This window comes from Heptranchias perlo, chromosome 38 (genome assembly GCF_035084215.1).
Source record: "Heptranchias perlo isolate sHepPer1 chromosome 38, sHepPer1.hap1, whole genome shotgun sequence".
Lineage (NCBI taxonomy): Eukaryota > Metazoa > Chordata > Chondrichthyes > Hexanchiformes > Hexanchidae > Heptranchias > Heptranchias perlo.
The window spans coordinates 16,111,291-16,138,762 of NC_090362.1; the positions used below are offsets into that span (position 1 = coordinate 16,111,291).

The following is a 27,472-nucleotide window of genomic DNA, read 5'->3' on the forward strand; positions in this document are numbered from 1 at the left end:
ATTATGAGGATAGGTTGTATGGACTAGGCTTGTATTCTCTCGAGTATAGGAGATTAAGGGGTGATCTAATTGAGGTGTTTATGATTAAAGGAGCTGATGGGGTAGATAGAGAGAAACTATTTCCTCTGGTGGGGAGAATCCAGAACAAGGGGGCATAACCTTAAAATTAGAGCTAGGCCCGTTCAGGGGTGATGTCAGGAAGCACTTCTTCACACAAAGGGAAGTGGAAATCTGAACTCTCGCTCCCAAAAAGCTGTTGAGGCTGGGGGGCAATTGAAACTTGCAAAACTGAGATTGATCGATTTTTGGTAGGTAAGGGAATTAAGGGTTACGGAACCAAAGCAGGTAAATGGAGTCAAGATACAGATCGGCCATGATCTAACTGAATGGCAGAACTAGCTCGAGGGGCTGAATGGCCTACTCTTGTTCCTATGTTCCTGTAGGTGGCATAAAAGTAGAATAAAAAAGGACGATTCAGTGATCTGGACCTTCCAGCTAGGAGCTGTAATTGCACGAAGTAGGAGTCAGGAAATCACGAGTCCCACAACTCTGGATTTTTTGTCCGCTGGCGGATTTATCAACTGGTGCTCTCTGCGAGCGTCAGATTACAAAATCTCCCCTTTAAAAGCCGAAACAGTCTCCCAACACAAACACAGCACTCGGGCACAACACGGGCAAATTAGCAAACCGCTGGCGGACAATTTGTATGGAGCATTCCAATTATCAACTCGGAAAGTTCACGAGCCAGTCCTGCAGCCTCAGTGAGCGTGAGCTTTTGGGCTGGGGAAGAAAGGGGCCCTACAGCAAACAAAATAAAAAAACCCAAAACAACTGTTTGCCAGCGACACAAAAAGTACACGAGCAAATTCCAAATCCTGGAGCCTAGCGTTATTTTAAAATTGCGACTCATTTGAGCAGGAAGAGATTGAAATGTTTCTGCACATTGTACTCACCATACGTCCTCCACGATCTTAAAGATAATCATGTTTTGTTTGTAGATAATGGGAACGACAATTAAAACGGCAAATAGAAGAAAACATGTTAAGAATACCAGCTGCTGAATGAGGAGACCTAAAAATGGGAGAAATCACAAGAATGAGATGCCAACAGATTTTCAGACAGTCACTAGATTTAATGTCATTCTACGGCAGACTAAATCAGCCAGACACACCCAGCATCCACGCTGTTCCGATTCTCTGCCGACCTTCCCCCACGTACTGAAATGGGGCTGCACCTCCAGATAGCCAATAGGCCCACCACTTTCTCAAGGGCAACAAAACGCCGGCCTTGATAGCCGAATGAATTTTAAACAAATTTAGAAACAGGGGAGCAATGCAGTTTTAGCAACAAAATCTTAACATAATGACTCAGTAGTCAGAGAAACAAGAGAAAAACCCAAATATAATGGATAGCAAGTTCAGTTGCAGCCATAATATCAAAGCATACTGACAATGGCTACTTACAACTTGGGACAGGAGTGTTATTTGATTCTTGGCAATTGCCTTTACTCCAGAATCATTTTAAATGCCTCAAAAAGGTTACCCTGTGCAAAGATTATGGTGTAATTCCTGGATCTGCTATTATATTGGGGGTCACAGCTTCCACTAAAGTAGGTTAAAGAAGTTACATACCAACGAGTTAAAGGCAAAAACACTAATCTGTGCGCTGCACAATTTCCAGGCCACGGAGATTTTAACACCAGCTCATTTTAGGCCGGCTTTGCAGTAAATAATTTGAATCCTTGAAATACTTGTACACAAGTAACAAAAATAACAGTTGATAAGAGTAAATAAGGAGGCAGTTTGCACTGGCAGAGGGGTCAGTAACCAGAGGACACAGAGGGAAGGTAATTGGTAAAAGCACCAGGGGCGAGGGGAGGAGAATTTTTTTTTTAATAAAAACACAGTGCGTTGTTATAATCTGGAGTGCACTGCCTGAAAAGATGGTGGAAGCAGATTCAATAGCAACTTTCAAAAAGGGAATTGGATAAATACTTGAAGGGTGAAAAAGAAATTTGCAGGGCTATGGAGAAAGAGCAGGGGAATGGGACTAATTGGATAGTTCTTTCAAAGAGCTGGCACAGGCACAATGGGCTGAATGGCCTCCTTCTATTCTTTAAAAGATTGGAAGGAGGAGGGAATTGCAAACTTTCAGTGGGCTTCCACCAGTTACATGGCCGGGATTATAAAACTGTATCCATTTTATCTTTGACCTCTTCCCTCCCCTAAAATTTGAAACAATTAGAAATGATCCATCGCTGGTTACCTAAACAGACGTGTGCTATCTGGTAACTGGTGAAGCGCATCCAACAGACGACGGCAGATCTCGAGGGTCTGATGCGCTTCTTGCAATTGAAGACTTTTTGTGCGTCCCCTCTATGGAGGGCCTGAAGGTTGCCCCTGTAACAGAGCAAAATCCGAGTGAGCAGGTAGTTAAATTTAATAGTGTTTACATACCAATATGCACAGATACTCGATATTAATTTAAAAATTACAATTAGACTGTTTGCGAACACCAAGGAACACTGCAACAAGAGTTGACCATTCGGCCCCTTCAGTCTGTCCTGCCATTCAATTAGATCATGGCTGATTTGCATCAATTTACCCGCCTTGGTTCTTTATTCCTTAATACCCATTCCTGGAACATCTCCACTACCAATGGGTACGGCAGTGCATTGGTAATGGTCATAGACTGGCAATACAGAGGTTCAAACTCCACCAGGGCAACCAAGGGCGAGCAATAAATGAGGCATTCTCCTCAATCCTCTCAAAGTTCTAGATTCCCTTTCTTCTTAGTAGTTTAACCAGAGGTAGAAAGGACAGGGGCAACATATCACAGAAGATGACAAGTTAGATAATGACATAGAATTTACAGCACAAACAGGTCATTTGGTCTATGCTGGTGTTTATACTCCACACAAGCCTCCTCCCACTCTACTTCATCTCACCCTTTCTCCCTCATGTGTTTATCTAGCTTCCCCTTAAATACATCGGTGCTATTCACCTCAACCATTCCATGTGGTAGCGAGTTCTAACCACTCTCTGGGTAAAGAAGTTTCTCCTGAATTCCTTATTGGATTTATTAGTGACTATCTTATATTTATGGCACCCTGTTTTGGACTCCCCCACAAATGGAAACATCTTCTCTATGTCTACCCTACCAAACCCCTTCATAATCTTAAAGACCTCTTATTAAGTCACCTCTCAGTGCAGTCTTCCCTTTCCTAAAGAGAAGAGAGTCCCAGACAAGCCAATGATGGTACAATAATTCCATTAATGCTACTCAATGGAAATAGAATTCTATTTAAAATGGAGAACAGAAAGCAGCAAGATTCACAGGGATAAATTGGAATGTTTACATTGATGGAGCTTCACAATTTACTAACATTCACACACAAATGCTCTTAGCAAACTACATGCCAGAGTTCCAATATTGAGACAGGTATGGATTGCAGAAAAATGCATTCATCTTAAAAGCTGTGAATTATTCTTCACTGAATAGTATTTGTGCACATGAAATCCATTAGTAAATACAATCCCTCCCCTCCAGATACTGGGCTGGCAAAGGGGAAGATTTAAATTATAGTTTGTATGAAGAATAATGGAATGGGAAGACAATGGATCACACTCACGAAACAAAACCCAACAGACAAAGACCCAAATTTAAACTGCGCATTAAAAACAAATCATTTAGTTCAGTTTGAGCAAAGATAAACACGAGTGCCTCACCATCCTGGCCTTAGCTGAAGCAAAATATCTGCAATTGAGAGGCATATGCCACAAATATCCTTCTGCCAGCAGTACCTTAGAATCATGCAGCACAGAAGGAGGCCATTCGGCCCACTGTGCCCATGCTGGCTCTTTGAAAGAGCTATCCAATTAGCTTTCACCATGGCCCTGCAACTTTTTTCTCCCCTTCAAGTATTTATCCAGTTCCCTTTTGAAAGTTATTATTGAATCTGCTTCCACCGCCCTTTCAGGCAGCGCATTCCAGATCACATCCATAACTACATCCAAGTCTGCTTACAATACAGGACAGATTTTCCTCTTCGGTCCTGGGATGTTAGCTTGCTGAGGCAGAAGCCTTAATGTGAAAAATCAGACACAAGCTGCTCGTTATTTTCCATTAATTCAATTTAGGGGGCAGCAAATGGGGAGTAACTTGCACCCGGTTTTCTGATCGACCCCGTCAAGCTCTAGCACTGAAGAGGGAAATGGACGAGTACACATCGAGCTTTGGGTTGCAGAGATTTGTTTGCCTTGGTTACATCTAGACTCTACTATTCCATTGCTCTCCTGGCCAGCCTCTCAACATTCACCCTCCATAAACTACAGCTCATTTAAAATTCTGCTGCCCGTATCCTAACTCTCAACAAGTCCCATTCACTCATTGCCCTGTGCTCACTGCCCTACAATCAGTTTCTGGTCCTGCAACGCCTTGAATTTAAAATTCTCACCCTGGTTTTCAAATCCCTCCATGGCCTCGCCACTCTCCATCTCTATCCTCCTCCAGCCCTGCAACCCTCCAAGATCTCTGCGCTCCTCCAATTCTGGCCTCTTGCGCATCCCTGATTTTAATCGCTCCCCCATTGGCGGCCATGCCTTCAGCTGCCTAAGCCCCAAGCTCTGGAATTCCCTCCCTAAACCTCTCCATCTCTGCACCACTTTGACCAAGCTTTTGGTCACCTGTCCTAATATCTCCTTGTGTGGCTTATTGTCAAATTTTGTCTGATTACGCTCCTGTGAAGCGCCTTGGGACATTTTACAATGTTAAAGGCGCTATATAAATGCAAGTTGTTGTTGTTGAATGGAAATATAAATTTCTCAACCATCATCAAATGAATAAAATGCACATGTACTAGGTGCAATTCAACAGAAAATTTGTCTCCTTATCTGAGGAAGGATGTCCTTGCCATGGAGGGAGTGCAACAAAGGTTTACCAAACTGATTCCTGGGATGGCAGGACTGAGGAGAGATTGGGTCCACTAGGCCTATATTCACTAAAGTTTAGAAGAATGAGAGGTGATCTCCTCAAAACATATAAAATTCTAACAGGACTAGAGAGACTAGATGCAGGGAGGATGTTCCCGATGGCTGGGGAGTCCAGAACCAGGGGTCACAGTCTCAGGATACGGGGTATGCCATTTAGAACCGAGATGAGGAGAAATTTCTTCACTCAGAGGGTGGTGAACCTGTGGAATTCTCTACCACAGAAGGCAGTGGAGGCCAAGTCATTAGATGTATTCAAGGAGGAGATAGATATATTTCTTAATGCTAAAGGGATCAAGGGATATGGGGAAAAGCGGGAACAGGGTACTGAGTTAGACGATCAGCCATGATCATTTTGAATGGCGGAGCAGGCCCGAAGGGCCGAATGGCCTACTCTTGCTCCTATTTTCTATCTAAAATATAATAAAACTCATCCACAATTAGGAGAACAAAAAAAAAACTATTGGAACCTCCAAGAATTTTCTGCATCATAACTAGTCAGTCATGGAAATTTAAAAAAGTAAATGAAAATATCAAGTACCATTTTGTTGTACATATACTTACAGAAAATGGTTTATTAAAATAACAAATCAGGCTAGATTTTCTGTTCACCGATTGCAAATGGGCAGAAAATCTGCATCATTGGGTGCGTGTTTTTTTAAAAAAAAAAGTTACCTGTGTAAAACCATTGACCTCATTAATGTAGACAGGGTGACAAAACAGGAGACACCGACTGCAGATACGTAGCAGACTGTTGGGAAAAGGGAACGCATTAGTAGGCAGTAGTAGAGGCGGGTACAATTTTGTTTTTTAAAAAGCATTTGGACAGTTACATGGGTAAGATGGGTATAGAGGGATATGGGCCAAGTGCAGGCAATTGGGACTAGCTTAGTGGTATAAACTGGGCGACATGGACATGTTGGGCCGAAGGGCCTGTTTCCATGTTGTAAACGTCTATGATTCTATGATTCTATTATTTTTCATCGCACCGTTCAGATGTTATACAAACAGAACTTTGATCGTCTCTTCCCAAACTCCTAAGTGTTAACAGAAACCCATTAGCACACGAATGGTGATTAGGTTCAGTAGAGAGCACTCCCACATTGGCTGTCGCAGTGTTTATAGTCCAAGCTGTGGGCAACCAACGAGGAAATCAATGCATAGAAAGATCGGCCCTCTGATGGGTGTTACCATAAGCAAAAAAAAAACCCAAACCACCTCAAATCTAGATACTCAGTCTTCCACAATGCTTCGGCTTTTAAACCATTTGCAGGAATTTGCTCGGGTCACCTTAACTTTTGGGCGGATTCTGTACAGATGATTAATGTCCTGATGTTCAAATATTTAACTCGTTAGCACGACGACAAAAGTAGCCCTCGTTTGATTCAACAGAGGGACGTTTGACTCAATGCACGAAGAGCAAATTTCCACTCTGGCGTACCCACACAATGTCGGTTTGACGGAGAATTCAGAGACTTCCCTTCACACCAGTAAGTGGAATCGCATTGTTACAATTAAGCAACCAGTTAGATACAGATAGGAAAAGCGAATCAGTCTGCAAGATGAGAGCTTGTAATCTAGCGGTGAGCTGCTGAATGTGAAATGATTTTCAACCATAATAAAATTAAATGATTTCCTTTCATCAATAGAAAGATTATTAATAAGTCAAATAAACTGAAGTCAAACTTGAACATTTCCTTATCGCAGTATGACCCTAACAATTTTTAGATGGCTGGATAAAGGGGAGAAGGTTGTTGGTAGTCATTTTTAAAAATACCCATGCACGCAGACTAAATAGCAGCCAAGCTGGTACCTTCGATGATCCAAAAGTAATATTTGACAATATGGAGAACTTCAGTCCTATTTTCCGAAAGATTGATACCAAATCCCTCCAGTACGTAGGAGATCTCCTCTCGGACTCCATCCCGCATCTTCTGTAGAGTAGGGACAACGTGCACTACAAGCAAGAGAGCAACCTGTAGGGGGAAAACCAGTGGACAGCCAGGATCAGGGGGATTTATAGCGAGGCGAAAACAAAAATATAAAACCCTGGAAATCTGAAATGAGGAAAATCGAAAAAAAAGACAGGTTATGGTTAACACTTGAGATGTAACCATCAGAAGTGGCCACAACTCGCTGGGTCAAAATCCTGGAACTCCCTCCCTAACAGCACTGTGGGAGAACCTTCACCACACGGACTGCAGCGGTTCAAGGCAGCGGCTCACCACCACCTTCTCAAGGGCAATTAGGGATGGGCAATAAATGCTGGCCTTGCCAGCGGCGCCCACATCCCATGAACGAATAAAAAAAAACGTAACCTTTCATATGGTGACTGACCCAATGTACATTCCCAGGAATGTGAGTGTTCATAGCTGTATTTAAATAACAACTTGCATTTATATAGCGCCTTTCACAACCTCAGGATGTCCCAAAGCGCTTTACACAGCCGACGAAGTACATTTTTCGGAGTATAGTCACTGATGTAATGTAGGAAACGCGGCAGCCAATTTGCACGCAGCAAGGTCCCACAAAATATTGGCCAGGACATCGGGGAGAACTCCCCCTGCTGGTCTTTGAAATAGTGAAACATGACCTTTTGGGAGAGGGCAGACAGATTTAACGTCTCATCCAAAAGACTTAAACCCCACTACCCCTCCCCAAACCCCGTACTCATGCGACCATTCCACAGGATGTGTTCAGATGAAAGCCACACAAACAAACAAAAACTGAATTTTGATTTAGTAATGAAAAAATAATTTCTTTTCCTGAAGGGAAGGTATCAGCCAAACCATGCAGACTCAATTTTCCTTTTCTCCTACACTCAAAAATAAAAGCATAAAATATATTTTCCTTCTACAACATTTGGAAGAAATGCCTCATATTTTCTTCAACCATTTCAAGGTGATGAGAAAGGCCTTACTTCTGTTAATTATTGCCTCATGTGGCCTTAAAATTAAGCACAGAGACCAGACCTGGATTACAGCTAGTTAAAATACTGACTGAAAATTTAAAGAGATATTTAAGTACATACAGCAGAAAACATGACCAACACCTGACAGATGAATATAAAGTTGGTGATATAGATTTTTTTTTTAAAAAGATCTATTTTCAAGCCAATTGTTGTTACCTGATAAACAGAAATTATTGCCACAGTCAATGACACAACAAGTTTTGTTGGAATGCGGAATCCTGCAAAAGAAGGCAGAATAAACCGATGGCAAAAATTCAGCAAGAAGTCCTCTCCTCTCCAGACCCCCCCCCATCAACATTCGTCACAGAATGAGCATGTGAACTACTTTCACTAATGCAGGGAGTACTCAAATGTTCCAGTGTGAGGGACCCCTGCAAATATCAACGCTCTTGTTCAGAGAGCTTCAAAAAAATAAAGGCAGGGCCAGCAACTTAAGAGTTAGACGGTGCTACTGCTGCAGAAACAAACAGTCTCATTATTACTGGCAAAGAGAGACAATGGAGCTGGGAAAATCGGTCAGAATTACAAGGGTACTGAGAGAAGGTAAAGATTTCACACAACGACTCCACAGATTCCCCATAGAGCTCAACAGGAGACTTCTAGGACAGTGTGGACCTCAGAAGTTTTAAAACCAATGCACTAACGTGATTCTTCAACCAGCTTGCGTCACTACAAAAGGTAACTCGGAGAAGCTGTACCCGACTTTTCACCCCCCCCTCCCTTCTTCCAAGGGCGGACTTTGCTTTTGTGATGGGGTTTAAAAAAAAGTGATAGTTTTCCTGGGGGAAGCCGGGCTTGTTCTCCTCAGAACAGAGAAGGTTAAGGGGAGATTTACCAGAAGTGTTCAAAATGATGAAGGGGTTTTAATAAAAGAGAAACTATTTCCAGTGCAGGAGGGTCAGTAGCCAGAGGACACAAATTTAAGACAATTGGCAAAAGAACCAGAGGATTTAAAAAAAAACTCAACCTTCTCTGTTCTAAGGAGAACAAGCTCGGCTCCCCCAGGAGAACTATCACTTTTTTTAAAACCCCATCACGAAAGCAAAGTCCGCCCTTGGAAGAAGGGAGGGGGGGTGAAAAGTCGGGTACAGCTTCTCCGAGTTACCTTTTGTAGTGGCGCAAGCTGGTTAAAAAAAAACTCAAGCGAGTTATGATTGGAATGCACCACCTGAAAGGGCGGTGGAAGCAGATTCAATAATAACTTTCAAAAGGGAATTGGATAAATACTTGAAGAGGAAAAAATTTGCAGGGCAATGGGGAAAGAGCAGGGGAGTGGGGCTAATTGGATAGATCTTTCAAAGAGCTGGCAGAGGCACGATGGGCCAAATGGCCTTCTTCTGTGCTGCATGATTCTAAGAGATGAAGGAGAGGCCATTGAAGAGAAATATATGCAATCATCATCTGCAACCTTATAGAAGGTGTACAGGGATGGAGCAGTCTAACCCAGGTATAGTTGGGAGTTGCGATAGTTTGTAAAATGGTTTTAATACACCAACTTCAGCTTTAAATGGTACCTTCTACTGGCAGATAGATGTACGATCGTATCAAGGTCCCTATCCTGGACGAGAGGCTGGGCTGCTCTGTGCTGGCACTAGAGGAGGGGGAAAAGCAAACATACATGAAGCTCTTTGAACTACTTTTATTGGAGTCACAAAACAGCATTACATCTGAATGGCCATTAAACACAGGCTCCCATAATAGATCAGAGGGTCAACGTCTATTAAGTTACTGAGCTGCATTGACCAGGCTCCAGGCCCATGTTGAGTTAGCCGATCCCAGCCAAGTTGGCGGTAGGGACATTACAAATGGCTTCAGCGTCCCTTGGACCCGAGAGAAGTGCTCAGGGTTTCTGGTGGCCTTTGCTGGAAAATGCACGTGCGCGGGGATAGGCCCAGCTGCGAGGACCACCGCAGTCAAACAGCCCGGGGTGGTGGAGGAGGAAGAAGAGGAGAAAATTAATGAAAAATAAAACTGAAGTCATTCTCTGACCTGTTTCGGGAAGGTTTCTTTCTCAGCAAAATCTTTAGGTAATCCGTGTAATAGTTATCAGCCAGGCACTGAGGAGGAAACAAGATTCTGGTGAGTGAAAAGGCCCAGGTTTGGCAGCTCATTCAATGTTCACAAGTGATCAGGCAACAGCACAAACTTGTGTTTGACTTTTGGTGAACTTAAGCCCCCAGTTATACTGCCAGCTGCGCTGTACTGGGGTGTACTATTATCAGTGATGTGAGCAGGCAGTGGAAGTTTGGTCGTTCGCTCACACTGGCGTAGGGCAGGCAGGGGGCGGGGATATGGCCCACGGCCCCCGCCTGCCCGAAAGCAGCCGACTGCAACGTGTAGCTCTTTCCCAGTCATTAGAATCAAGCTGATTGGTGTAGCAGCCCACCAGGGTAATTTTTTATTTAACAAACATCACTAAAAGTTATACCATAGCCAATAACCAACACTTAGCGGAGAGTGTACATCGGTTAGGCGGTTTCTAAATGTCGACTAACTGGGGCAAGTGGGGAATTCAAAGTTCTTGTGTCTTTGTCTTAATGGGCCAGTCTTCTGGTCCATTGTCTGCATGGATGTGATAGAGGGCAGGTGGATGATACAATGGGTTAAATTACTACCTTTCACCTCGAGGGCAGATGGATGCTACAGTGGGTCAAGACACTACACTTTAGCTCTGGGGCCTACCCTCTAAAGCAGGCCAGACTGATGGAATTGAAGTTTCTCAGTCAAAAACTAATTCATGTCAATCCCACGCAGACCAGTCTCAGTCCAGCTTAGAGTGCTCGAGACACAGGACGTAATTGGTAATCTCACTTGGGGAAACCATGGGATTGCATGCATGGTTAAAAAATGCCACTTTAGTGCAGTAGGGGGTTCCCTTCAGAGGCTGGGGCAGAGTAGAGGGCCTTTTACACCTCAATTACTTTGAAGGATGAAATAGCCCCAGGCGCAAAACTGTGAACTAAAACAGAGCAACCAGTGCCATCAGATGTGTGGAGTTCACATATGCTCAGTTTGCTGTTGCCAAGTCTACCCTGAAATATAAATGGGTCAGATTCAGCAGTGAGGGACCTGTTTATATTACACAACTGCTTCCCATTGGGTATCTCTGCATCTAACCGTGCTATGCTTCACCTACAGATGCTGGGCGGCTAAAATGGAAAGTATTTCAATCACCAACATCCCTCATCTTGATAAGCACAAAAGCCTCTGCTTGCTGCATTCAGCTACAGTAGGTGAGACGCATCAGAAGGTAATAGACTCTGCTCTTGCCAGGTTAACAAAAGTAACAACAAATCGAGTTTTATAGAAAATATAAACTCGGATTTAATGCAACACAAGCCAATTCTGGCGCACTGAGAATCTCAGAAGTGCACAACTGCTGTAGGCTTCTATTAATCTTGGAACCTTTCTAGTCCAATTTCTGTTCAAATTATCCATGTGACCTTACATCACCTCCCAAACTTCTGAAAGTCCAATTCCAATGGATGGGAGGCACCTATAAATTTCCAAGATTCAAAACTACAGCACCATGGAGCCTTTAAAGAGAGACTGGGTTATAGGGTGAACCGGATTCCTGAATTCTTTATGCTGAAAGTCTTTCGGAGCTGAAGACACAAGTAAGGACAAAAAACCTGCTTCCAGGACCAGTGAAAGCCAAAGAAATGCAGCCTATTTAGTTTGTCTACAGGCTAACAAACATCTAGCTTTAAAAAAAAATTTAAACAAGTTCTACAATGAATCCACTTTCAGCTGCTTTAAGTACATGAGGAAATCTAACTGAGCTGGTGGTTTAATATAATATGCAGCAGACGGACACAATGAGCAACTTCACTCTTTGCTGTCGTTAGGAACGCGGATTAAAATGAGTGGTTACAGAAATCAGATTACCACCTAAAGCAGACCAGGATTAACCAGATACACACCATCAAAACTAGCAGTAGAAACCAAAGACAGAACAAGTATAAACCCGCTGGCAGGCGTCAGCCAGGGAATCGAGGCAATTGTACCACTGCCTCATTGAAGATCACAGGATCCCCCTAATTAAGTTTGTTAGATTACAGTATAGGCTGTTCAGGACTTCAATCCCGAGATCATAGGAACATGAGTAGGCCATTCAGCCCCCTCGAGCCCACTCCGCCATTTGATAAGATCATGGCGGACTTGTGATCTAACTCCATATACCCTCCTTTGGCCTATATCCCTTAATACCTTGGGTTGGCAAAAAGCTATCTATATCTGCCATTACTCAACCAGCAGAGGCAAAACCCATCCTTGGACCAGCTCAGTGAACTATACTTGCTGACATTTTGATTGCTCACAAGCTCAACCTGGGTCTCTCAGAGCAGAGATACTGTCATTTTGAACAGTTGGTTTGGAATCGATGGCGCACATGGGATTAACAAAAATCAAGTGTTAAACAGGAAATGGCCATTCAGCCCATTCTCCCCAATGTTATCATATACAATTTGCATTCTCATGACCTCACAGCATATTTAAAAATTTTATGAGGGAAGGCCATTTAAACAGAGTTAAAATTCTCAAGAAGCCAAACTGGAAACTTCCTCCAGTTAAGTCTGAAATAATCATTTACATCTACAGTGAACTGACACCTTCAATCCCATTTACAGCCAGATCATCTATTGAAAAGCACTCGGTACCAAACGCTTATGGAAGTCTATTCATCAACCATCGTGGGAAAATCATTTCTGTGAATATCTCACACAAGGATTGAGTTATTTTGTATTTAAGCCCTCTAATTTTGGGATCGCAATTGAAGACTAAAATCAGTGATCAGTAGGCAATGGTAACAGTCAGCAGTTGTTTACGAATGGGGAAGGTAATTCAGCAAGATCTACAGGCCTCCCCATTACAGCATTGGTTCTTGAATGTTTCCAGGGTTTTTGATCCATTAGTCTATCCAGGAGTCCATTCCATGTGTTGGTCACTCATTGTTGTGAAGAAAATATTCCCATTAACAGCCCTACTTTGAAACGACGTCCTCTTATCCAACTCTCAGATCAATATTAATTTCCTGGATTTGCCTTTTACGATGTTATCTATCTCCATAAGGTCACCCCTCAGACTTTTCATCTAGGTATAAAGTCCAAGACCAGAGTCTCAGTCAGAAATTTAAGCTAAATTTGACACTTACTTGACGCAAGGACAGATTTCCTGATGTCTCAACATTCCTCACCAGCAACACAGGATAAACGAGACTTAGAAACGCCAAGCATAAAAGCTGGGGGGAACTTCTCAGTAGCGAATAGTATTTGTAAAACTGGAGAGTGAAACAGATCAGATACTGAAACTTATTACAAAATTACGCAAATCTCTTGCTTCACCTTCAGATTTTCTTCCATCGAGTGGACTACTCAACTTACATTCATTTCTCTTACATGCCCCCCCTTCCCAGCCAGAAAGACTTGCATTTATATAGTGTCTTTCATATCCTCAGGATGTCTCAAAGTGCTTTATAATCAATTAAGTACTTCTGAAGTGCAGTCACTGTTGTAATATTGGCAACGCGGCAGCCATTTTACACCCAGCAAGGTCCCACAAACAGCAATGAGATGAATAATCTGTTTTAGGTGTTGGTTGAGGCAGGACACTGGGGAGAACTCCCCTGCTCTTCTTCAGAGTAGTTCAGTGGGATCTTTTACATCCACCTGAGAGGTCAGACGGGGCCTCGGTTTAAAGTCTCATCCAAAAGACGGCACACCTCCGACAGCGCGGCACTCCCTCAGTACTGCACCGGGAGTGTCAGCCCGGATTGTGCGCTCAAGTTTCTGGAGTGGGACTTGAACTCCACGATCTTCTGACCCAAGAGAGAGTGCGACCCACTGAGCCAGGACTAACACCCAACCAGGTGGTTTGTGGAGGCTCAGGGCTCAACACAGAGAAGACCCTGTGTCTCCATTATGGAGAGGAGCAGGACAGCTGGCACACATTGGTGTTCCTATTCAGGTCAATGATTTCAGCTCCTGAATTTGGTGAGCTACAGCACTGAGATAACACAGCAACTACTAAACAGAGGGCAGTGGGTTCAAGTCCCATGGCCTTGCATCACATCCATTGGTCAGATTTTCAGATAACAGCTATTTGCCAGGGCACCAGATGGCTAGCCTGTGCCAAGCACAACATTCCACATCGAGTGGGAAGTAAAGCAGGGCTTAAAACTTTGGCTGATTATAGACTACCACCGATAGCCCTGCAAGTGATAAACAGGCCAGCCCCCAAGTGGGAGTTGAAGGTAAGTAGTGTTGCCAATCCTCCAGGATTGCCCTGGAGTCTCCAGGAATTGAGGATTAATCTCCAGGACATGGCTACGAGCAAAACCCAGGAAAAAATAATTGGGACATTAAAAAAAGTATGACTTTTTCCATTTATTATTAGTTATATAAATATTGGAGACCGGATAAAAAGGCTGTTTGACTGATAGTCAAGCATCATCCAATTGGGTAATTAAGAGCCGGTTATCCTTCCAATTGGCTGGGAAAGGCAGTGCGTAGCGATGATAGTCGTGTTGGGCGACCAATGGCGTGAGCGTGGGTTGGAGGCAGGAAGTCATGTGATGAAACCTCCAGGAATACCTCCAACCAGAGTTGGCAACCCTAACGGCAAGAGTGTAAAAGGTATTTCTGGCCATATCTACTGGGATAGATGGACTCTTGCCGCATTCAGGGAGCTAATATTTGAAAAATAATTAAGTTTGATTGCAATCAAGGCAAAAGCCGATTGAGGTTACTCCTTGGTTCTCAGCGTGACGAAGCAAAAGGAACTGAGTCTTCAGGAGAAGAGAAAAGGAGCATTGTACTGGTTTTCTACAAATCACTTCAAGCTGCAACAATAGTAATACTGTTTGTGCAGTAATTAGCGTTAGAACAAATCTCAGATAAGACAGTTGCATAAGCAAAAACAAAATAATTACCTTGGATGATAAAGGGCATTCAACTTTCTGCCAAACGAGAACACCACAATGTAGCCAGGATAAGAAACTGCCCAGCAGGTATCCCACTTTGCTCTTGACCGTTGCACATGCAAGAAGGGGATAGTACAAGGCTGGATAGTAAAGCAAGGCCATGCTCTTCCAGTACTCTTTATATATATATAAAAAAAAGGACAAAGAGATTGCAATTTTGGTTGCAGCAGAGAACCCAATAGTTCGCGAGTTCTTCCTCTACATATTTATTTATTACAATATTTCCTGCCCGTAGATGTCACTTTGTGTCACAATTTCTGGAGTACCAAAAATATTTTTGCTTTCAATGTTCATAAAACACTGCCATGTAAAACACAGCCACTTTATAAAAATAAATACACACAGTGTGCTCAGAACACTCAGCAGGTCAGGCAGCATCTGTGGAGAGAGAGAGATAGAGAAACAAGAGTTAACGTTCCAGGTCGATGACTCTGCACAGATGTTGCCTGACCTGCTGAAGGGTTCCTGCGTTTTATGTTTTCGTTTCAGATTTCCAGCATCCGCAGTATTTTCCTTTCATCTTATAAAGAGACCACAGCCAGGGTACCCGTCGTAGATAGTCATTTTTCCAGTGTGTCGAGTGAAGTTTTATTTATACCAAGCGTCACTTGCATGGAAGTAGATTTGTGCATGTTGCTTTGTGGTACAAAATTGCTCCTTTGGAGGCCAATCTCTTTCTAAAAGGCTACAAAGCACAATATCATTTTAGTGCAAGCCTCCATTCTTCAGTTAACCAGCCATTGGAATTCGCAATCTGTTGTGGTAAATGAACAGTTGGTCACTGAAAGGTCAGTTGTGTTGGAACATGGACCAAGGCAAAAAAAAAGTTACTTTAATTCATTTCAGACCTTGGAACTGAAAACATTCCACTTAGAAATACCTGGTTATTATTTTTAAAAGGGTCCCTTTCAAGTCACAGGGCAATTGACCTTCAGTCCCGAGTTTTTTTAAAATCATATAAGAGTTTCCTGCCTAAAGTAAAAGCAATTTTGTCAGTTTACCTGCGGTCTCCTTTGTGGATTCTGTGATGAAGGGTAAAGGATGGTCGTCCAGAACCACGACACACAGGGAACAAAAGAGAACGCCAAACACAGCAGCGGCAATCCCTCTATGGTAATCATGCTCGAGGAAACCAACTGGACTGTAAATATACAAGAGCATTTTACCTGTATTAAAATTAAGTGATCAAGTAAAGGAAAATTATTACTGTATGTGGCTTTGATCTGCATTAAAGTACCCTGATCAAATATTATTTTATCAATAAGACACTGTCTTAAGGGGAAGCTAGATAAGTACATGAGGGAGAAAGGGATGGAAGGATATGTTGATGGGGTTAGATGAAGTAAGGTGGGAGGAGGCTCTAGTGCAGCATAGGCCAGTTGGGCCGAATGGCCTGTTTCTGCACTGAACTACGATGTAAATGCGTAGGACGTATGAGGGAGAGAAAATGAAAAGCAATCCATTCATAAATGCTTCCTAATTCATTACAACAACTCGCATTTATAAAGTGCCATCAACGTAGTAAAATGTCCCACGGCATTTCATAGGAGTGTTATCAGACAGAAATTTGACATTGGGCCACGTAGAGAGATATTTGGCCTGGTGCCTAAAAGCTTGGCCAAAGAGATAGGTTTTGAGAAGCGTCTTAAAAAGGAGGAGAGAGAGAGAGAGAGAGAGAGAGGTGGAGAGGTTTAGGGAGGGAATTCCAGAGCTCAGGGCCTGGGGAGGTGAAGGCACAGCCACCAATTGTGGAGGGAAGACAATCGGGGATGCGCCAGAGGCCAGGACTGGAGGAGCGCAGAGATCTCGGAGGGTTGTAGGGCTGGAGGAGGTTACAGAGATAAGGAGGGGCTTTCTCGAGCATCCCAGATTTTGAAGGATGGGATACACTAACACTGCAGTTACTGATCCAAGACCAGAGGCTGCAGTTTGGGTTCCAGTCAGACAGAACCCTGTTTACACCACCTGGCTAGAACACTAGCCGACTTGCTCAGGAGGCAGCTCCATGCAGGTCTGGATAGACATGTGTACAGGGCTCTCCCCCAACAGTTAGACATTTAAATGTTTATTAGAGAGGGGAGGAGAGAATCCCTGCTCTTTCATTGGCCGTAAAGCGCTTTGGGACATCCTGAGGTCGCGAAAGGCACTATATAAATGCAAGTCTCTATTAAAACCTACCTGACCTCAATTTAAAACGTGCCCAGGAGAACTTCAAACAACCCCAAATGCTCTGTGAGCCAGGTTTACCACTGCACTGGATTTGCCTCCAGTGAGTCCCAGTCTGCTTAACAAGTTGCATTTATATAGTGCCTTTAACGTAGTTAAAATGTCCCAAGTCGCTGGAGCGTTATCAGACAAAATTTGACACCGAGCCACATAAGGCGGCATTAGGACAGATGGCCAAAAGCTTGGTCAAAGAGGTAGGTTTTAAGGAGCGTCTTAAAGGAGGAGAGAGAGGTAGAGAGGCGGAGAGGTTTAGAGAGGGAATTCCAGAGCTTAGGCAGCTGAAAACATGGCCGCCAACGGTGAAGCGATTAAAATCGGGGATGCGCAAGAGGCAAGAATTGGAGGAGCGCAGAGATCTCGGAGGGTTGTAGGGTGGAGGAGGTCACAGAGATAGGGAGGGGTGAGGCCATGGATTTGAAAACAAGGATGAGAATTTTAAAAAACGAGGCGTTCCCAGACCAGGAGCCAATGTAGGTCAGTGAGCACAGGGGCAATGGGAGAACGGGACTTGGTGTGAGTTAGGATGCGGGCAGCAGGCTCCAGATTCAGTTTGGCACCTGGATTTACACAGCCAAGTTTTATGCCAGTAGAATTCACTTCACAACAACGCTAAACTTGACAATGTAAACGCACTGATACTGGATCAGATTTACCCGAGCTCTCGTGTCAATGTGATTACTTTTGTGTGTTTTTAAACAATAGGAATTCTTAATGAGGTTAGTTGTGTCGATCTTACAGAATATTGTTACACATGCATAAAGAGGGGATTAACCTCATTTTTTGAAACCTTCAGGTTTTAAATCCCACTTTAATGAGTAACCATGGACTGTACCATCTCAACACTGAGTTGGGGGGAGGGGGGGACATTTTCAGAAGAAAAACATTGAGCTGAAAACTTTGCCCAAACAAGTGAGAATATGAACATGTTATATAATAAAGCCAGGTCTTGGTGAAAGCTAAACTCGGGCAGCTCACATATTTCCAGTTTATAATGAACACTGGAGGAGCTAAAGCACGTTTAAAAAGTTCAAGCAGTGCTTTTATTGGGCACTGTGTACAAGTGTTACGAGACTGCCCAGTAATCTGATCCATTTTATCGAAGGCAATATCCAGGATGAGAACAGAAACAAGGCAGACACACTTGTACAAACATTGCTAAGTAGATGAGTTTTCAGTACTCCCACCACACTTAATGCGGTGATGTATATACACCCATGTCATGGGTTTGACCTCCGAAACCTTACAGTTCAGTTCATCCAGGGTTCAGGCATTGAATTTGGGGGCCTGAGGAAGAGCAGACACTTAACTGTAACAGGCCGGGCACTGCGTTGCAGAAACTCCTGCACAATCTGCGCCGCTTAACAAAGAACGACAGGAAGACCAGCACCACAAACTGAAACAGAGAACAGAGAACAGGGAAGAACTCAACATATCGAAACATAGCACCCGGCCGAAGCCCCCGCACGATCTTCCATCCATTCTGACTTAACAGATTATTCCAAACGCTTCTAAATTCTTCCCAATACCGGTTTCCCCCACTAATTTAACCCCTCTGGTCCTGGTTTCTTTACCACATTTAAAAAAAAATCCTGTCCGAGCCATGTAATATTCTACCTCAGTGAGGTCTCCCCAGTACTGGCCCTTAAAGGGGAGCTGCTTTGAATTTTCCTCAACTTTAATTTCAATCACATGGGGTGAAGGGGGGGGGGAAAAGTTCGGGGAAAGATTTACACCATTTGCTATTTACAGCACAAACACATACAAGAAACAACAAAGTTGCTTTTACCTTTTACATCCTCAGGATGTCCCAAAGCGATTCAGTCAATAAATTGCTTTTAAAGTGTATTCACTTTTTTAAAAAAAGGCAAACACAGCAAGATCCCACAAGCAGCAGTGCAATAAATTTTAGTGATGTTGGTTGAGGGATAAATATTGGCCCAGGACACCGGGAGAACTCTATCCGTGCTGTATAACTCTATGACTCTATATGGGATTAGAGTAGACAGGGCTGATGGCCGGCGCGGACACGATGGGCCGAAGGGCCTCTATCCGTGCTGTATAACTCTATGACTCTATGACTCCCCTGCTCGCCTTTGAATAGTGTCACCAGATCTTTTACATCCACCCGAGAGGGCAGACGGGGCCTCGGTTTAACATCTCGTTGAAAATACAGGACCTCCGACAGTGCAGCACTCCACTAGTACTGCACTGGAGCGCAAGGAACAAAGGAGTTTAAAATTCGCACGACAAATGGTAAAACAGTAGAAATCTTCCCGCAATAAGGTTGAGAGAGTTACACAACAATATTGTAAATTACTTGACTCTTTATTTCACTCCTACTCACTAGTCTTGCTCACTTGAGGAGAGACACAAGACAACTTAAGACTCAAAGAAATTCATTCGAACCCACACATTAAAAGCTGAATGAAGTAAAAAAGCAGCAAACTTACAGATATACCTGCCGCACAGATATGATACGAATCAACTCGGATGGTGGGCTGACAGGGCGTTACAACACTACCGAACAAAGAAAAAAATATATAAAAGCAATATTTACTTCAGTCATTACAAGTTCCATGAAAAAAAAAATTGAAATGAACTTTCGAATCAAAACCAAACTTACTCCCTGGGAGGGTCGGTGGGTTCGTCTATGTACCAGTCAGGATAGTCCATATAGTCGACGCCATCAAATTCACTTCTGGAGGCCATTCTGTGCACTGTTCCTCGCTTGGTCAGCGACCCAATACAATGCTTCTCTGATCCTTGGAATGTTGCCTTTTAAGTGTGGGTACCTTGTTGCTCCAAGTGCATTGGACTGCTGATCTGGATTAATGAGCAGAGTTGATGAATGGATTTTTTTCCCCCCCTCTCTTTCTCCTAAAGACGTGTTTAGCACCTCTGGGACTAACGTCAAAACAGGTCACACTGGGAAATACACAGTTAAATGGCCAGTCAGCAGCATAGTTATTTAAACAAAGAGCAGTGCATCAACAAAATGCAACAATAAAGCCAAACACAACTTGGCTTGTGAATACAACCAGGAGGTTTGTTTCATTTAAGGCATCAGATTCAAAAGACTTTGCAATAAGATGTATTAAAAAAAACATGGCATTTGAGTCCGATAATTATATATTAGGCCAAAATCAAAATTCCATATTATTAGTGAAAATTAACTGACACAAAAAGAGAAGTTTCGAAATAATAACGTACTAGCTCAATAGTTTTAGTAGTTCTGGCATCTGGTGGGACAGTCTGACCGTTAGAGACAGATCCACTTCAATTAAACTATTGAAATAAGGAGTAATGAGAGGCCACCTTTTTAAAAGTTAATTTTTAGTTGTTTGGCAGTCATTAAGACTTGCCGTGTTTTTAAACTTAGTTTAGACTTTCTTTTAAAAGCGTACCTGTTTTGTGGCGTAATTAGTTACTTTCCAGCTGGGCAGATAAGCAAGGTTGCACTTTTCAATGATTGCAGCGTGCGATATCTCTTTAAATCAAAGCTGTCATATTGCCGGCAAACCAGTAGAAGCAAGTTCTGGATTTCCGCGTTTCACTGCGCATGTGCGGTCGCTGGAACTTGCTCCTCCATTTTGCCACTAACGGTGAGCGCTGTTGAGCACTCCGTTATTTAGCGAGTGATTTCTACCCCATGGTCTTGGACCCTGGTTCAGACGCTGAATGGAACGTTGAGGAGTTATAAAACTACTAAAGTAACAGCGTTGTTTCATTTCGCCTTCACCATATTACCCGACTAAATTGGTATCTGCAGTTCCCAGAGTTTAAATGCCTGGTTGTTTGCTGAACAACTCCTGCGTATTTAAACCGTCCCCTCCTCCTTCATCAAATTCAAAGACCAGAAGCAAGAAGAAGCCAGACTAGCTGCTATAGGAGGAGCCCATGGTCCATCTGTGTCCAGTACCACACACACTTTACCTCCTCTTCCAAAAAGGCTACGCCACCTCCTCTTGCCCCAATAAAGTCGTCTAAACCCTCTTGAGCTATTGGCCAGGAAACAAGTTACAAATACACCAGACAGCACCTGTAACAATTCGGGGCTCCAGTCAGAGGAAACTCCCCTCCCAATGGGGGTGGGGTTTAAACCAATTTCATTCCACCCATCGGAAAGAAACACCAGACCCCCCCTCACTCGTGAGGGTTGCAAGTAAAAGTACACTTTGACAAAGTGCTAAATAAGACAGGAAATATATATATAGTCATTAAAAAAACATTCTGGAAGTGTTGTACTGGTCCTCGTGCTCCGATTCCAAGCAGGGTTAGAGGGTGTTCGAAGGTGCTGGTGTTGTGTCTGTGTACTTGTGTCTCCCATTCTAAGAAATGGGATATGCTTTTTTAAAAAAAATACAAGAGATCCGGACACAGTGACAGTGTTAGGCTGAATGGAACGGGACAGATTGCTCAACAACAAACTTCACGTTAATTGGTTCTATCATAGGAACAGGAGGAGGCCATTCAGCCCCTCGAGCCTGTTCCGCCATTCAATTTGATCATGGCTGATTTGCATCTTAACTCCATCTACCCTCAGTCAGTGATCCCTTTGTATATTTAATTACACTGCTGGGTAAGATTGCTTATGACACGCATGCACCAAGCAGAGTGTGACCTCCAAATCTTGGGGTCTAGAGCAGGCTTCCTAGAACTAAAAAAAGGGGCAGAAAAGCAAACTCTCCTTTTTTCCAATGACCCCACACTCGAGTAAGCAGTCTCAGAACAGAACATGCAGTCAACACCTTAGAAAACGATTCAGAATAGTAAAGCTGTATAAATAAATTGACCAACATATGGAGGATGCAAGATTCAGTCTCCCTGTTACATTTATACACAAAGGGTTGGACCCACCACTGTGGGCTGAAGCAACCAATCCAAGAATGACTCCAAATTTAGGCTCAAACCATCTTGCAGAGATTCCACTTTAGATTAGGGAGCCACTAACCATCTCATTGGAACTGGAGTTTGCCCTCATGACAGATTCAGGAACAAATGTGCATCTACGGGCAGCTATAATGCAACAGAGAGAGCAAGAGCGAACAGTACAATGGTGAGAATGCAAGGCTGTCCTATACAGACGGAAGCAGCATGGTAGCTCCACACAGCTGCAGTTTAGCCTTGCCACTCGAGGAAAGACTGACAAGGCCACATTTATTGCCCATCCCTAGTGCCCAGAGATGGTGGTGGTAACTGAGGGGCTTCAGAGTGCAGTTAAGAATCAACAATGTTGGAATCACATGTAGGCCAGATCAGTCAACAACAGCAGGTTTCCTTCCCGAAAAGGACATTAGTGAACCAGTTGGCTTTTTAACAACAATCACTTTTACTGAAACCAACTTATTTCCAGATTTAAAATGTTTTTTGTTAAAAAAAAAGTGAATTCAAATTTTCAAACTGCCATGGCGAGATTTGAACTCACGTTCTCTGGATTACTAGACCAGCAACATACCACTACACTACTGTACCCAAGTACCCGAGGACACTACCTCCAGAGGAGGGTTTGGTGCCTATGACTCCACAAGTGATGGGTTCTTTATATACAGGTTTGTCTCCAATGGTACACTTGCCACAAGGGAAAATTCTCTTGAGGCACTGAGGAGATCACAGGTTGGACATCATACTGGTAGCTGTAAAACTGCACCCGATGAGAAACTTTCTTGTTTAAACTTTAGTCCAAAAACATCTCATGTGGTCCAACAGAAGACCTTTGCATTTCTACTGTCCTGTCGGCACTTTGTCAACATTAGCAATTGTGATGGCTTTTCAGCGGAGATATGCAGGGGGTATCTGAAGTATTCGAGCTTTGAAAGATACAACTCCACAGCACTGCAGAGGCAGCAGTATAACTCCCGAGCTGCTAGCTCACCACGCTAAACCAGCCATTGGTGTCAAAAAGAGTACAAAATGAAGACTACTTTTGATCTGAATGAATAGGAAAATTCCGAGGTTGGAGCTGGAAACTTGGCACCAAAGATCGATGGGCACATTTATTCCAGATCACAGACAACTAACATAAACTGGGAAAAAATTATTTTACAGGTAGAGGAGCAGTCTATTCAGGATTGCTGCCCTTGTACCATTGCACTTGGTTTGGGTGGAGATCACTGAATTAATTGGCCTGCTCACAAGTGAAAGGGAAGTGACAGTTGGTTTTGTTGCAAGAACAGGTTTCATATAACGAAGAACCAAAAAAAGAAGTAAAAGTCTAACAATCACAACAAATTCACAATGGTAAATTGAATTTACAGCACAGAAACAGGCCATTCGGCCCTACTGGCCTATGCTCCACACGAGCCTCCTCCTACCCTACTTCAACTAACCCATCAGCAGAACCTTCTATTCCTCTCTCCCTAATGAACTCATCCAGCTGCCCTTTAGATTACAACAGTGACTACACCTAAAAGTTCACTTTAAAATACTGTCCCTTTTGATTTTTGAGCCCGAGTTACATTCATTTTACTGAAAGATGAATCAGGAATACAAAGTTCAGATGGTGAAGAAAAAAGATACAAAGTCAGGTTTTCTTTACAGCCCTTTTGAGGTCGAATCCGAAGATTACTTACTGGCAAAGTCATAACCCCCAAATTCCCATGCAGTCAGGTGACCCAATGCCTCAAGCAGCAACCCATAGACTTCTTCACACAAAGGATAATGGAACTCTCGAGGGGCTGAATGGCCTACTCCTGGTCCTATGTTCCTAACACATGGACATCACCACCTGGCCCCCTTAGAACTAGCTTTTTGGACCATAATCATTCATCATCAGTGCCTCAGCAGTCTTGCCTCAGTCTGTAAAATAAATTTATACAAAGTTGCAAAGACCTACCATGCTAGTGGATCAGTTCACTTTCACCAGTCTCTGGTTCAGGCCTTCCACATGTGCACTTCCAACACACACGATGAATAAGACGTCAACAAGAGGGCCGATTTTTAAAAAAAACTGAATTTACAGCACAGAAACAGGCCATTCGGCCCTACTGGTCTGTGCCGGCGTTTATGCTCCACACGAGCCTCCTCCCTCCCTACTTCATCTCACCCTATCAGCGTATCCTTCTACTCCATGTATAGAAATTTACGGCACAGAAGGTAGCCATTCGGCCCATCGGGTCTGTGCCGGCAGAAAAAGAGCCATCCAGCTTAATCCCACTTTCCAGCTCTTGGTCCGTAGCCTTGTAGGTTGCAGCACTTCAAGTGCACATCCAAGTACTTTTTAAATGCGATGAGGGTTTCTGCCTCTACCACCCTTTCAGGCAGTGAGTTCCAGACCCCCACCACCCTCTGGGTTAAAAAAAAACTATTCCTCAGCTCCCCTCTAATCCTTCTACCAATTACTTTAATTCTATGTCTCCTGGTTATTGATCCTTCTGCTAAGGGAAATAGGTCCTTCCCATCCACTTATCTAGCTTTAAACGCATCTATGCTAGTCACCTCAACTACCGCCATGTGGTAGTAAGTTCCACATTCTCACCACTCTCTTGGGAAAAGTAATAAAAGGCAGGTGCAAGTTATAAATGCACACTTGGTGAAATAAACCAGAAGTAGTTCATTCTTCAGTTTCTTCCCTTCCTGATAGTGAAAACTCCTTGCTGTTGACATTCTTTCAATGTCACAAAATCTTACAGCACAGAAGGAGTCCACTGTGCCTGTCGCACTAGTTGCAGTCATACTGTAGTCAGCACACTGCACAAACTACCCAGGGCGCTCTCACTACTGGTTCCATTTTGGGCTTGGAAGAATCTGCAGCATAATCCTACACATTTGGCACCAACATTTTGTGGACAATATGGGCACCAAACATGCAGTATTGAAACATGAAATAAAAGCTGCAGATTTTGCGCAAGAACATTTACGGAATTTTTGATGGGAGAACAGGGACACCGCATGGCATCGATGTTGGTGTCAGCCTTGACTCAGTGATAACACTCTCATCTCAGAGTTAGAAGGTTGTGAGTTAGAGTCCAACTCCACGGACTTGAGTACAAAAATCTAGGCTGGCACTCCCGAGAGGGTGCCGCACCGTCAGAAGTGCCGTCTATCAGATGAGATGTTAAACCAAGGCCCCGTCCGCCCTCTAAGGGAGACGTAAAAGATCCCATTGCACTATTTTGAAGAGGAGCAGGGGAGTTCTCCCCGGTGTCCTGGCCAATATTTATTCCTCAACTGACATCACTAAAAACAGATTTTCTGGTCATTATCGCATTGCTGTTCGTGGGATCTTGCTGTGCGCAAATTGGCTGCCGTGTTTCCCACATTACAACAGTGACTACACTTCAAAACGTTACTCCATTGGCTACAAAGCGCTTTGGGACGTCCTGAGGTCGTGGAAGGCACTATATAAATGCAAGTCTGTCTTTCTTTCTTTGAAGCTGTGCATCACCACTTGACCAAAATCTTTACTCTTCAGAAGGATCCTGAGTCAATAAATATCTTGTCACTAGAGATAAATGTGTAACCTTTGAGAGTTTAGAGAACATTCTGCAGATTCCTGTGTAAATATTTGTATTGGACTCAAATTACACTCCCTTCCCGAGATGAAGGCAAATTGGGTACAAATTGTTTCACTTCCCCTGCAGAGATTGGAGACTGATCAGACAGCCTTTTTCCCGTTGATTCACAATTGACCCTCCACAAGGACCAGTTGTATTAAAAAAAAACCCTCTAAATACTGATTTGCGCAACATTTTCATAATTGCTAAGTCAGAGAGGGATTATGATGTTAAATGATTTTAAAATCATTGCAGGTTGTGATAACAAAACAAGAAGTTGAATATTATTTTGTGTAACCTTAACAATTAAAGCTTCACAGGAAAAATACTTGCTGTTCTACCAAGCCAGCCATGAATAATGAAGTAAGCATGCAGAACTGGAGTGGTCGGCCAGTGAACATTGTGGAAAAGGTCATAAACCCACTGAGCAGTCTACAGATTTTCTTTCATTAAAAAGAAGTCTTCAGTCCGCTGCTTTTAGCACCACATTTGTCTCATACCGACACGGAGACACAGACAATTTACAGAACAGAGCAGTTAGCGCCTCCCCAACAAAGATCAACTCTCAGCACAGGCCAAGGATTAGACTTGGAATCATTGGTTTGTATGGCGTTTCACTACAGCGGACGGTACCTAGACCAGCGTAGGATAGCCATGGGGTTCAGCTCTGGCGACACCCGTTTTAGCCACATGCACTAACTTTAGCAGAAAACACCTCACGCACACTCTCACAATATGGGTAAATGTACTTCACACGTGTGTGTGTGTGTGTGTGTGTATTTCCTTAAACATCCACCGAGGAAGTAAAGTTCTCATGATCAAAAAACACTTACAAACTCTTCCTTTTCATCTTACAAACAAACGCACAAAAAAAGGTTAAATCGCATAATATTGCGATCACATGCCCAATGACAGGGTCTATTACTCATTTTTTTATTTACTAATCAGAAACATAATTAGCCACATCTGGATTTCCAATTAGCCACATGTGGTTAACGTATTGGACAACACCGGCCCAGACCCACTGGGTCATTAGGGGAGCCTGCGTCTCCTTTCTAAAAGCTCTTGATTTATGCTGTTGCTTATCTGGTCACAGGATCTGTAGCTTTAGCCTAACGTACCACTCCCCCCCTCTAGGGTTACAAGGTTGTGGGTTCAAGGCCCACTCCTAGCATTTGAATACATCTTCTTGGCAGACACTTGGTGCAGTATTACGAAAACCCTGCATTGTCAGAAGGGCTGTCCTTTTGATTAAAACAAGGCCCTGTCTGCCTGTTCTGGTGGTTCAGGTGAAGGATAAAGTTCCCAGGGCATTATGAAAGGAGTATTCCCAGTGTCCTGGTCAACACTGCTCCCTCTACCCTCAAAACCAAAGACAAGTTACTTGGTTGTTTACCTGTTTGTTGTTTGTGGGATCTTACCATGTTTCCCTACACTTCAAAGTAATTCATTGTGTGTGATGCTCTGAGAGACGTCTCAAGATTTGATAAGCCGCTATATAAAGTTTTAAGAATACCCAACTCATCAAATATTTGGGATTGATTCCTTGGTGGACGTATTCCACCTCCGCCCCCATGGGATAAAGACCCCTCTCTCTGTTGCTTGTAAGGGCCCCCAAGATTAAATGAGTTGGCAGTCCCCAACCCATTATTTAGTTAGCATGGTACATGGGCCCATAATTTGGATGGCACAAAAACTTGCATTTATACAGCACCTTTAATGTAATAAAACGTCCCACTGTGCTTCACAGTCGCATCAATCAAAATTTGACACCAAGCCACAAAGCGATATTAAGACAGGTAACCAAAAGCTTGGT

The 27,472-nt window shown here is 43.3% G+C and overlaps 1 protein-coding gene across 1 annotated transcript in view; it reads right to left on the reverse strand.

Moving 5' to 3' along the window:
* stra6 (signaling receptor and transporter of retinol STRA6) overlaps window positions 1–27,472 on the reverse strand; it is a 39,478-nt gene that overhangs the window by 8,042 nt on the left and 3,964 nt on the right. The window contains exons 2-14 of the mRNA XM_067973540.1: window positions 19,788–19,987; window positions 19,615–19,681; window positions 18,472–18,557; window positions 15,940–16,079; window positions 14,888–15,054; window positions 13,112–13,237; window positions 9,949–10,016; window positions 9,474–9,550; window positions 8,116–8,177; window positions 6,802–6,964; window positions 5,664–5,739; window positions 2,266–2,399; window positions 954–1,071 (exon numbers count right to left, since the gene is read on the reverse strand). Coding sequence (XP_067829641.1) covers window positions 954–1,071; window positions 2,266–2,399; window positions 5,664–5,739; window positions 6,802–6,964; window positions 8,116–8,177; window positions 9,474–9,550; window positions 9,949–10,016; window positions 13,112–13,237; window positions 14,888–15,054; window positions 15,940–16,079; window positions 18,472–18,557; window positions 19,615–19,681; window positions 19,788–19,873 — 1,370 coding nt within the window. The 5' untranslated portion in view covers window positions 19,874–19,987. The remainder of the gene's footprint in view (window positions 1–953; window positions 1,072–2,265; window positions 2,400–5,663; window positions 5,740–6,801; window positions 6,965–8,115; window positions 8,178–9,473; window positions 9,551–9,948; window positions 10,017–13,111; window positions 13,238–14,887; window positions 15,055–15,939; window positions 16,080–18,471; window positions 18,558–19,614; window positions 19,682–19,787; window positions 19,988–27,472) is intronic.